The 13,128-nt window shown below is 35.0% G+C and overlaps 2 protein-coding genes and 1 pseudogene across 2 annotated transcripts; 2 read left to right on the top strand and 1 right to left on the bottom strand.

The window, feature by feature from the left end:
- Positions 1 to 2,134: 2,134 nt before the first annotated feature.
- Positions 2,135 to 5,389, bottom strand: LOC107038133 (protein aveugle). The gene is made up of 3 exons (XM_015257042.2): positions 5,054 to 5,389; positions 4,866 to 4,979; positions 2,135 to 2,397 (listed from the first exon to the last, which is right to left on the bottom strand). The coding sequence occupies exons 1-3, from the start codon at positions 5,090 to 5,092 to the stop codon at positions 2,221 to 2,223; spliced, it is 330 nt and encodes a 109-aa protein (XP_015112528.1). The 5' UTR covers positions 5,093 to 5,389; the 3' UTR covers positions 2,135 to 2,220.
- LOC107038132 lies at positions 5,361 to 7,301 on the top strand. The gene is made up of 3 exons (XM_015257041.2): positions 5,361 to 5,795; positions 5,915 to 6,791; positions 6,903 to 7,301. The coding sequence occupies exons 1-2, from the start codon at positions 5,685 to 5,687 to the stop codon at positions 6,788 to 6,790; spliced, it is 987 nt and encodes a 328-aa protein (XP_015112527.1). The 5' UTR covers positions 5,361 to 5,684; the 3' UTR covers position 6,791; positions 6,903 to 7,301.
- A 1,395-nt stretch (positions 7,302 to 8,696) lies between these two features.
- LOC107038140 lies at positions 8,697 to 13,039 on the top strand (annotated as a pseudogene).
- The last annotated feature ends 89 nt before the right edge of the window (positions 13,040 to 13,128 follow it).

The raw sequence follows: 13,128 nt of genomic DNA, 5'->3' as shown, positions 1-13,128 counted from the left end.
GGAGTTAGCGTTTTGTTATCTACCATGGAAAATGACAGCTAATAGATAATTTGCCACAGCGAATCAGATATTTGTAATTTCCACTTTTTTCAACTCATTCTGAATCTCAATTAAAAACGCTCTTTGAAAAAGTTCAGAATTTTTTCTATTTTTCTAATCATTCTATCATAATTTTTGGAAATTTCTACATGATGTACTACTCAATTGACAATTTTGGATTACGAAAGATGAGAAAAATCCAGATAACATTCGAAAGATAGTACACGCAGCCCTTAATCATCAATTAAATATTTGAATTCCTAATTATTTTATCAACCAATAATTTAGTTAGGAAGATTGACGATTATTTGGTTAATTAAAAATCCTTTTTATAAAATTTAGTATTATTTACGCAATGGACAATTGACAATCCCGTATTATCAATTATTTTATTGTTTTTTAATTTTGATTTTTTCTATTAATATCGAAGAATCCAATATTAATGGCATCCCTGAATAATTTTCATGGGCACAGCTCAAACGCTTTCGGAAATATTCTTGGGGGATTGGGGTAATCCAAGTGCTATTAACATTCTTCAATTTTTTTGTTGGCATATGTGCAAAAACAGTGGAAATGTTCGTAATAATCAGAATCACCGAAATTTGGGAAATATATAGGCTTTTCCAGGTATTCCCTCACGTGTGAAAAAATTTAATGAAGAAATGTAGAACATTTTATTGCATTTCAATTGGAAATTTGTGAAAATTCTGCTGGAATTATATTAGAATTCTTTTTGAAATCATTAAAAAAATCTATTAGTCTTTAAATATTTCATTCGATATTTTGATAGAAAAAAAGCTGATAAATGTTGACTTTTCAGCAGAACGTGATTTTTTCAATGTTATTCTACAAAAATTTTTGAACATTAATTCACAAAATTTTTTCAATTTTTTTTATTATGAAATTTCAATTAAAAAAATATGAAAAATTCAAATAGAACTCGATTAGAATTTCTCACAACTAGCACTACCTTTCTCTGTAAAATTTTTCACAACTAGTCCACAAAAACGAATTATAAAAATGATGAATATGGATCTCTGAAAACATTTTGAACAGAAATGAATTTATTAGAAGATTGAATAAATGATTTCTAGGGTAGAAACATCATCCAAGTACTTGGAGACGTGTGAAAAAAATTAATAGAAAAACCTGAGGCTTTCCCTGAGAATGTCTATAGAAAAATTGAAATCTAAATTAGAATTCCTTTAAAAAACAAACAGATTTTTCAAACAGAATTCCAACAAAACCTCAAAAGAACTCTTACAGTTCCAACAGAAATTCAGTACAATTTCTTAGAGGAAGCGCCAGGTTTTTCCACTAATTTTTTTCACTCGTAGATATCCTTGCAATGCCCCAAGGTGAAATTAACAACGAATGACCAAACATTAGTCACATCCGATCATTACCATAAACTCCTATTCAATTACCTCGAGGAATAATTTTTATTCTAGTCAAATTAAGGACACATTTTGGGGGAAAACACTCGCGTTTATAGTTGTAAATAATAATTAAGAGAATGAAAAAGATGATTGATACTCTTGTTCATCCTTATATTTTTTTGAGTGCATGCAGGATGACAGGACAGTAGTGATTTTTCTTAATGATGAATGCAATTTGAGGGAACGAATTCATTGAGGATGCCTGAGTGAGATATTTTTAATATTTTCCGACCTCGTCGAGTCGATTATGTCCAGTATTTTTGCATTCAACGAAAATGATATTTTTTCAGAAAGTTCTTTCATTCCAAAGACTATCTCACCTAGATGTCCTGTGCTGGAACGAATTGATTATGAATTGCTGCAGACAATTTCCCTTCCTTTTGTAATTTTCTATTTCGTTGGAGGAAAATTCATGGAGAAGTGGTGAAATGTAGAAATTAGGTGAAAGTTTGATTCTCGTTGTTCTGTATTTATTCCGAAAACAAATGGCTCTCATGAAATTTTCAACAAAAAATAATGTGACATTTTACCACTTCCCTACTGAAATCATTGTGCCTGCCAGAAACAGGCAAGCATCAATGTTAATTAATTAGGGGCTAAGAACTTCTCGATATTTCATTGTAAATAAATGTTAAATTTTAAATACTACACTGTGATCCATGTAAACTGGAGATTTAATAAAAAAGAGATACTTCTACGATAATATTCAACAAGAGATGTATTCAAAAATATTGAAAATCAGTCAATCATAGTTCATGTTATTCCTTCTCTCGATGTCCCTTATTTCGAGGATGTCTGTCTTAAGATGAAGCTTCATTATTTCACGCCAGATATCCATTCTGTGCTGTTCATTCACGATTCCCAGTCTCAACAGGATGTTCTCGTTGATTCTGAGCAAAACGCGTCCTGTTATGTCGTGCTGAAACGAGTGAATTTGATAATTTTTTAAAAATTATTCCTCAATCGATGGAGATTGATTCAGAATTCAGAAACGGCGTGATAAAAAATTGGAAAACCAAAAGTCGAATATCAACGGTCTTCCTGATGGAGAATTGGACCGACGAGGTTTACTGAGATCCTACAATAAAAATCATGGAGATTCTGTTGAAAAAATGGTAGTGGTTAAAAATGAGGAGGCGAGAATGGAAAATGATATTGAACCTCATTCACTTGTAGCTCGGGAGATTTTTCGACAAGGACATGAACATTTATTGTTATTCTGAGGATAAAGACGACATGAGGAGTGATATACTCAGGAATTTGTTGTCACAGAGGTCTCAGAGGAAGACTATTTTGAATGAACACTCGTACGCATCGTCACCTGCATTATCTTCACCAGTGGCTGATGTAAAAATCAATCTGAATAATCAGAATCAGAAATTGATTATTCTTAAGAGGAATTTACCTGTCCTGGGGGATCACAATTACTTCAAAAAAATCAATGACTCACAGTTGATCGATTACTACGACAAATTTCACACACAGAGCATGGTAGTTGACCATGATTATTACGACAGAAACATGGAGCAGAAGAAGAAGATTTGCGTAGACTCATATCCCTGCAAACTATATTCAAGAGGTTTTACGTCAGTTATACCCTTGGAGAAACACGAAGTCGTTGATGGAATTGCTGAGTCTGATCACTGGGATCTCTGTCCTGATATGATGAATACCTCAATTGCTAATTATTCAGAGTGGACGGAAAGTCAGAGACCGGGTTTTTTATTCGTCAAGTGTGAAGAGAATTTGTGAGGTGAATACACGAGTAGAAAACCCTGAGATAAATTTTCACGTGTTGACTCAAGTATACTCAATTATGTTAATGGCTCAGGTGCATGTTCTAAACGTGTTGATTCACTCTATTGTGTTTACTCAAGTTAACGGACCAAACTGAACTAAATTGAGTAACTAGTTTACTCTACTGTACAGCTACAGTTGCAAATTTAGTCATGGCATTCAGACCTCACGTGCGAGTTAATAATTGATTTTGGGAGGTGCTAATGGCTGCCATCCGGATAATCGCCCGCTGTTTATGGAAAATATTAATCGACCTGCAGAAATCAAATTTACCTCAATCTAATTCGCAAATTAATTCGACGGATCAAGTTGGAAGAAAAGTCTCCAGTAATTTCGTAATTATCTGGAGAATGAGGGGTTTTACAAGAAATTGTCAACAGACTTTTTTTGTAGCTGACAAAATTTTCCACAGAAAAATCCCTTTTTATTTTTGTCCAATTGTAACGAGACAGGAGAATTAATAACGATGTAAATTAATAGAACAGGGGAGGGGGAATAAAATGAGCTTTCTTAAATCTTGGATATATCCAAATGATGCAATTCGAGCAAGTCAGGCCTCATTTTGAAGTCTGAAAAAATGTCCTCAGAATGAAAAGAAAACGGTTCAATTTTCCTCCCAACCCGTATTCAATAAAAATCATCAACTGCTCCCTAGGCACACGACTTCAGGAGTCAATTTTGCCTCAATCTAAATCCCGAATAAATTCAATACATTAAGTTCAATGAAAACTCTTCCCGAATTTCGTAATTATCTGGAGAATGAGGGGTTTTACAAGAAATTGTCAATTGACTTTTTTTGTAGCTGACAAAATTTCCTACAAAAAAATCCCTTTTTATTTTTGTCCAATTGTAACGAAACAGGAGAATTAATAACGATGTAAATTAACAGAACAAAGGAGGGGAAATAAAATGAGCTTTCTTAAATCCTGGATATATCCCGACCAGATGATGCAATTCGAGTAAGTCAGGCCTCATTTTGAAGTTTGAAAAAATATCTTCAGAATGAAAGAAGATTTTTTCAATTTCACTCTGCCGATCCGATGTTATTGAACATCGAAGACAATCAACCATCCAAAACACGAACTTCCTCGATTTTTTTCCCAATTCCCATCCAATGAAAACCCTCACCTATTCCCCACTCATACTCCTAATTTTTATGAAGCTAAAACTAGCGAAAGATTCGACAGCAGAAGATTTGTCTTAGGCAAATCTAGGAGTGTACAAATGTTTTAAAATAATATACAAACTCCTTCGCACTTAAACAGCATTTGTAGGGGAGGGTGGGGTAAAACGGACACTAGACTTTTTTAAAATTATTCATAACTCAGAAACAAATTGATCAATTGAGCTCAGTTTAGGCTCGTCACAAAGGGAAAGAATTGTTTTTTGTATTGAAAAAAAAAAAAAATTACATTTTATCAACATTTCAACCTCTCATTAACATTTTTAAAAAAGTCAAGTGTCCGTTTTAGCCCAACCTCTCCTACATATGATTATTAGAATCTCCTACACTTAAATATCCGCTAAATTCAATTTTCCCCGGACGAATATTCTGCTAGTTTCAGCTTCATCTAGTTTTTTGATACTCACGTACAAAAACCTCTCGTGATAAAGCTGATAATGATCACTGCAGTGTCTCCTCAACCATTTCTGCACGTCGAGTACATTCCACAGATAAACAGGTCTGGGTCTGGCTGTTTTGCTCTGAGAATAGGTTAGAATTCCCTCACCATTAATTGCCCAATTCCACAAAACAATTAGCAAATTAAAGAACTTACCTTGGGTCTGTGACAAGGACTGGTCGCCTCCTCCACCATCGTAAAAATATAAATCCACAATCAATCAACAAAATGACAAAAAACCAAAATGTTCGCGTCTATTTCATTCCCTAAGTCCATCCGTCCATCGTAAAATATTTCTCACTCGTTTACTCTCATTCAACAGCATCAGCTAATGACAATTAATCATGCAAATTAAATTGTTAACTTCGTGTGGATGGATAAATAAAAATAAGAGGGACGAAGATGACAGAACAGAACGGAGAAACAGAAACTAACTGCGACATCATCACGCAAAATTCTCAACTACGACAATAACATAACCAACAATAACCACTTGGTGATGTTCAAGTCATCAGATATCATCGACAAAGACACTAGACACTTGACTGGAGATCGTAAAAAACTGCGAGCACGTGGAATTCGTAACTATTTCGCGTAGATGTGATTTAAGAATGTAAACAACAGGTGTGGAGAGGGATTCTTGGATTTTTTGGATCGCATTGGGGGGTTTCTACAAGTAGAAAAGAGGAATACAATGTTTGGTGCAATTACTGTTCGTGCAGTTTGAAATCTTCGAGGGAAATTGTTATTGATGAGTCCATTGACGTAACCTCTGATTTATTTGGCCATGACGATGGAGAAGTGTCGATTGTGTGGAGAGGAGAGCAGCAGTTTATCACCCATTTTCAGTGGTAAATTTAATATCGCTGGGAAAATAGTCACGTGTCTTCCGATTAAGGTGAATAATCGATGATTTTTAGAATTATTTTAAAAATTGCAGAATTGAGAATAAAAATTTGTGGGGAAATTTTTTTGTTCGTAGAGATGATAAATTGATAATTGATCCTTCTTTTACAGGTTGTGGAGAACAATGATCTACCCCAAGAAATCTGTGATTCGTGTGGCAATGTCGTTGACATTTGCTACAAAATGATCCTCAAATCGATGGAGATTGATTCAGAATTCAGAAACGGTGTGATAAAAAATTTAGAAAACCAAAAGTCAAATGTCAAAGGTCTTCGTGATGGAAAATTGGATCCACAAGTTTTACTGATATCCCACAATAAAAATCATGGAGATTCTGTTAAAAAAAGGGTAGTGGTTAAAAATCAGGAGGAGAGAATGGAAATTGATATTGAACCTCATTCACTTGTAGCTCAGGAGAGATTTTTCGACAAGGACATGAAAATTTATTGTTATTCTGAGGATAAAGACGACATGAGGAGTGATATACTCAGGAATTTGTTGTCACAGAGGTCTCAGAGGAAGACTATTTTGAATGAACACTCGTATGCATCGACACCTGCATTATCTTCACCAGTGGCTGATGTGAAAATCAATCTGAATAATCAGAATCAGAAATTGATTATTCCTAAGAGGAATTTACCTGTCCTGGGGGATCACAATTACTTCAAAAAAATCAATGACTCACAGTTGATCGATTACTACGACAAATTTCACACACAGAGCATGGCAGTCGACCATGATTATTACGACAGAAACATGGAGCAGAAGAAGAAGATTTGCGTGGACTCATATCCCTGCAAACTATATTCAAGAGGTTTTACGTCAGTTATACCCTTGGAGAAACACGAAGTCGTTGATGGAATTGCTGAGCCTGATCACTGGGATCTCTGTACTGATATGATGAATACCTCAATTGCTAATTATTCAGAGTGGACGGAGAGTCAGAGACAGGGTTTTTTACTTGTTAAGTGTGAGGAGATCTTGTGAGGTAAACACATGAGGCTATTCTCATCAAGTGTCAAAACCACTACTTTTGAGCGCTTCTCAATAAATTCTCATCTTTGTTAATTAATAATCAATAATTATTTTTTCTTTTCAGTGGCATTGGGACCTTAGGGCGACAGGTTTGGAATGGACGCACTGGAATGACACCATGGAGGGCAAAAACATCATTTTCGTTCGAGCAAGATGATTTAAAGAAATTCTAATCATAAGGGGATTCACTCAACCCAGTAGAAAATGTCAGAAGAACTTTTTTGTGGCTGGAATTTCCAGAAAGAATGACTCTGGACATTCTATACTGAAATAACTCACCATTTTGCCCTGTTTACTCTTTTGTTTCAGTATTTGCACTGAAATCTTTCTGTTATTCTTCATTTTTCATCATTTATGTATCATTTATCAACATTTCATGCGAACTAACCCAGTGGAAAAGTGTAGACACTTGAAAAGTTCATTCATGTCGCTACATTGTGTTAATAAAATTATTATAAAACGATGAGGTTTTTTTTTTCAATTATTGCGTGATTTTTTATTGAGAATTACGTAAGTTACCCTGATTTTTCGATTGTCAATCCTCCGAACACAATTATTGATTGATAAAACAATGCGGAATTTGGATATTTAATTGGTGATTAATTTAATAATTTAAAATTCATGAGTACTATCAATTATTGACGTCTTGAAATTTAATTTTATTTGAAATTTATTATTCTGCCGATGTCAGGTCTTAAATAGAGACTTTTAGCAGTCTCAAGTTAAGACTCAGAACCCTTCTTAAGGATGTTTAGCCAGTGTCGGTAAATTGTCGGTAAATGTGTTTTTTTCGCGGTCAAGGAAAATTCTGTAATTTTTTCGGCCGACAGCAGAACATATAAAACTAATTTTTCTAACGTTAAAAAAAATTAATCGCAATAGTTTCGGCAGAAATGAATAAACTAATTTTTCCTTATACTCGGGCTCTTATGAAATTAATGGTCAAATTGATAATTCACCTACTAGAAGGGTTTAAAAATAGAAATAAAAATAGAAGGTAATGTGGGAAATCATACTGAATCCAATGGCCAGAGAAAAATCTGGAGTACTCGGGCAAAAAGAGGAAATATTTGAATGATTCTATCCCATATTAGCGCATATTAGCACATGCATTTGGTGCATTTTGTCTAGTTCATTTCTAAATAATGAAAATTGGTGGATTGAAATTTGTATCAAAGTGAAGGGAAGATCTTCATCTCTCAGTTTAAAAAAAAATCAATTTTTTTAACTACTTGCGATTTTGGACAAACATCCTTCAAATTTTTTTCACGTGAAGTTCCGTAAGTCGTGCAAACTCTCAAATTGAGACGTTCAAAACTCTCGACTTGAGAATTTTAGGCTTAAAATTAAGACTTTTGAAAAACTTATTTAAGATCGTTGAAATGTTAAAACAAGGTAGGGGAGGGTGGGGTAAAATGGAAACTTTAGACTTTTCTAAAATTATTCATAACAAGAAACAAATTTATCTATTGAGCTCAGTTTAGGCTCGTCACAAAGAGAAATATAATTGTTCTTTGTATTAAAAAAATATATATTCAATTTTATCAACATTTCAACTCATCATTAATATTTCAACAAAAGTCAAAAGCGTCCGGTTTACCCCAACCTCCCTTATTTGTTTTTTGTGTGTCCCAAAAAGGGTTAAATTCCACTTCACTCCCCAGATTCCCATAATTTAACGTCACAGATTATGAGTTTCACCCAAAATTCAAATTCTCTATCTACTTACCCAATCTGCATTCCCCAGTCTCTGCAGTTCCCTGCTTGGACGACCAGCATCGGTACTCTCGGTCTTCGGGTTCAGAGCTAAACTAAACTGAAGTCGCAATTCTCTTCGTCTCGCGGCACCCACCACAACACTTCACGCGCACGCGCACACAATCATTGTCCTTGACTGCTGTCGCACAAAGAACAGAACAAAGGCACCGGTGAAAATCACCACTATCAACACAACAAAACGTCAAAACTCACGCGAAAGCCCTTTTTCCATCTTTCAAACGCCTGAACCAAAGAATCATTCAACTCCCGACATTTTCGTCATTTTCTGAGATATTGTTCATTACTCTTCATCGTGCCTTCATCAACGTTTATACTTCATTATCAACAACAACACAACAACAGCAGGGATCATCAACTCGAGATATCGTAAGGCATTAATTATGACAATATTTTGTTTAAAATATTCAAAACTCAGAAATAGATTTATCAATTGAGCTCAGTCTGAGCTCATCACAAAGAGTGAATCATTGTTTTTCAATTGAAAAATAAAATTATTCCATTTCATGAACAATTCAACACGTCATGAATATTTCAAAAAAGTCAAGTGTCCATTTTACCCTACCCTCCCCTACGTCTCTAATTTGATAAATATGACTAGATCAATTGCATTTGAGATTCCTTCACGAAGAGAAATAATTTGTGAAATGAGCACTTGATGAGAATCTCTTGGAGTGTTTTTTTCATTCCTGCATTTGGAGACGCTTTTGCTTCATTCGATGGAGCATTCGACAAGTGCACAATTTCCACTCACAACAGTACTTCATGAACAATTGAGAACTATTGGAAACACTGAGGGATATTTCATAGTCATGTGGTAACCATAGCAAAGAAAATATCGATTATAAAAAAAGCCTGAACTATTTTCACATCTTATTGCTTCACTATTTCATTTAATCCATTCCACGACCAAGCGTTTTCCCATGTTCCGCCATCTTGTGGTACGTGAGCTGGCGTGCTTTTCTTACGGCTCACTAACACTGACGGCCCCCCACTTTTCTCACACATCGACGACCGTATACGTTAGTCGTTCAATCCTATCCTCCTATATTTTTTATTTTATTTACTAAAGATTTACTAGAAATGAAAGAAACATACAGTTGTTTTATATCAAAATATCTCGAAACTGCCTGACCGCTAATCCTCAATTCTGATCGGTCAATATGTGACACGAAGTTATTCACAAAAAAAAACACGCGGCATTTTCAAATTCTTCAGTGACAATTTCAAATTCTTCAGTGGCAAATTTTTTTTTCACGTCATATATATATATTATATATTTTTCACATGTATATATATATATATATATATATATATATATATATATCATCCGTGAAATTAATAAATTCTGTCCTTTTATGGAAACCGATTACTTTAAAAAATTGAAAATAATTCATTGAAAATGAAAAATTCTTTATATATTTTTTTGCTCTACTTCGCTATTCACTTCAATCATTAGTCGAATTCTCTTTGATTCATTATCAATATTTATAAGGTATTCATGAGAAAATGAAATTCAATGAATTCCATTTCTTTATTTCAACAAATGAATAGATCAGCGCGCCAGAGAGCGCGCGCCTATATCTTGTGGGTTAAAATACCATTTCTATCTGACTTTCAACTAATAAAAAAAAATAATATCTCACATTCATAGATTAGTTTTCACCAAGAACCAAACGACATCACCACAATTTTTTTTTCAATGACTTATGTCTCCAATTGGACAAATATGACCAGATCAATTGCATTTGAAATCCCTTCACAAAGAGACATAATTTGTGAAATGAACACTTGATGACAATCTCTTCGAGTGTTTTTTCATTCCTGCATTCAACAATTTTCACTCACAACAGTATTTGATGAACAATTGAAAACACCGACGACATTTCTTTATGTAATTAAAAATCCTATTTCCACCTAACTTTCACAAAATAGTATTCCCCAACAGCCAAACGACTAATCTCTAATCGCCGAAATCTTCCCCATTCTCTCCCCCAGGAAATTCCTCCATCAGACATCACCGCAATGTCGACAGAGCACTCAGACCCCCCAAGACCCCGCACATACCGCTCAAACGATGCCCCCCAGCGCATAAAATACTACTTCCACGACGACAAGTTCGACACCTGGAAAGTCTACTTCGCCAACAACGCAGCCCTGGCCATCGCAAAGGTCGAGGCTTTCTTTTCAAATACGGAGAAATCGTGAAGATCGATCAGAGCCCCTCGAGCGCCTTCTGCTTCGTTCATTTCAAGCGAGAAGAAGACGCCAAGACGTGTGCTTTCGCCACGAGAGACAGCTCCACCATAAGACTACGACCATTCAGACAGACAAACGATCGTCAGGGCAGACAGAACAACTCGTCTCAGTCGAGACAATCTTTCGATAAAACTGGAGAGAATGGAAAGTCTGCAGCTGCTGCGAAAGCATCTGTTGCCGATCGTCTGAAGGTGAGAGACAAAGTTCCTGATGGAGAGGCTGTGCAGGAGAGCTGTGACACCTCAGCCACTTCGAGACCCCCAAGGAGCTACGAACTGTACTCAAGCACGAGTGCGTCCACTGAGTCGATCCCCATCGATCCAAAGGGATCTTCAGCTCATCGAAGAAGCAGTCCTTCGAATGAACTCCCTGAACTCGTCCAGAGGACGTCCATCGGATGCCCAATGAAAGTTGTTCAACCATTTGCTCCATCGATGACCTGGCCGAGACTTCATCTACCAATCGTTCAACATATCACTCTTCAGGACGTCGTTGTCGCCAATATTCATGAATTCTGCGACGTCGACTTCATCCTGGACATGCTTGAGCACTTCCATCCGGTCTGCGCATCGAACATGGAGGTCATTGTTGAGAAATCGCTGAGATACTGTTACGTTTACTTCGAGACCCCTGAGCAGGCCAGGGCTGTCGAAGATACCTATGATAATGCTGAGTTGTACGGGAAGAGTCTCATTGTTCAACGTCCTGAGAGCCTTGCTGCCAATGCGGAACGTCTTTCTTAGGGGGAGCACTACACAGCGTGAGGTGCTATTGAATAATTAGCAATTGCAAAGATTTGATTTTCCGATTTAACGATTTAATAGGCTAGTTTGAGATTTAATATTCAGGTGAAGGCTTCATAAAATCAAATTATTATTATTTAAAGTCTTGAAGGGGTTTTGAATATTGGAAAAAATTTAGAAGATGTGCAAATGAACTCTCACTTTATCGAATTGTTTTCTGTCTCACGATTTAGAATTCTGTCACATCGTTTTCTGGTTATTCGTTAGATTTTTTTGTTGAATAGGGGGAGCACTAGACAACATGAGGTGCTATTGAATAATTATCAATTGCAAAGTTTTGATTTTCCGATTTACTGATTTGATAGATTAGTTTGAGATTCAATATCCAGGTGAAATTTTCATGAGATCGAATTGTTGTTATTTAGAGTCTTGAAGGGGTTTTGAATATTGGAAAAAATTTAGATGTGCAAATGAACTCTCACTTCATCGAATTGTTTTCTGTCTTACGATTTAGAATTCTGTCACATCGTTTTCTGGTTATTCGTTAGATTTTTTTGTTGAATAGGGGGAGCACTAGACAACATGAGGTTCTATTTAATAATTATCAATTGCAAACTTTTGATATTCCGATTTAGCGATTTGATAGACTAGTTTGAGATTCAATATTCAGGTGAAGTCTTCATGAAATCAAATTGTTATTATTTAGAGTCTTAAAAGGGTTTTGAATATTAGAAAAAGTTTATATATGCAAACAAATTTTTTTTTCGTCTAATTGTTTTCCATCTTACCATTCAGAATTTTATGGCATCATGTAACTATTCAGGTCCTAGTTTATTATTATCTGTAACATTTTTTTCTGTTGACGATAAACATAGAGGGTATTTTTATTTTTAAGTTGTAAAAGACGATTCGCATTATTCAACATTTGATAGTTTAAATGTATGTAAGTACAGACTGTAGTCTTAAAGAGTGGATGACAGCATTTCAATTGATGCTGATTGACAACCGCTTTCGAGCCTTTGATACTCGTATTTGATGAACTACTTGGACAATTAATATTCATGTCAGGTTTCCATACAATATCTCATAATTGGAAACTGAAACATAATTTTTGAATAATTTAGGAATTGATTCAGATGTCTTAAATGTTTTCGAACATGAGAAAAAACTCTTGGGGATGTGAAAATGATCGAATTGTTTGTTTTATTTATCCTACGATTTAAAATTTCAGGACAACTCATTTTTCCTCGTCTCTTGGTCCTGTTTTTAATTTTTCGACGATCATTTTCTATTCTGCCAGGGCGGTAATAGATGTCTCGTTAAATGTAAGTTCATGTTCCGTTCAGTTCATTTTTTTTTTTAAATAAGGATTAATTACTTTGAGAAAATGTGGTATTATGAAATAAAACATCATATTCTCTGAGCTCCACTTTTTTACCACCACTTTCCTAATGAATTCTTTTAATAATTTATTATCTATCGTAAGCAAAAGTTTTGAAAAATATGAATACT

The sequence above is a fragment of the Diachasma alloeum genome, unplaced genomic scaffold (assembly GCF_001412515.2).
Source record: "Diachasma alloeum isolate Michigan unplaced genomic scaffold, Dall2.0 Dall_scaffold_00277, whole genome shotgun sequence".
Taxonomy (NCBI): Eukaryota; Metazoa; Arthropoda; class Insecta; order Hymenoptera; family Braconidae; genus Diachasma; species Diachasma alloeum.
This window is presented reverse-complemented; position numbering and strand designations above follow the sequence as displayed.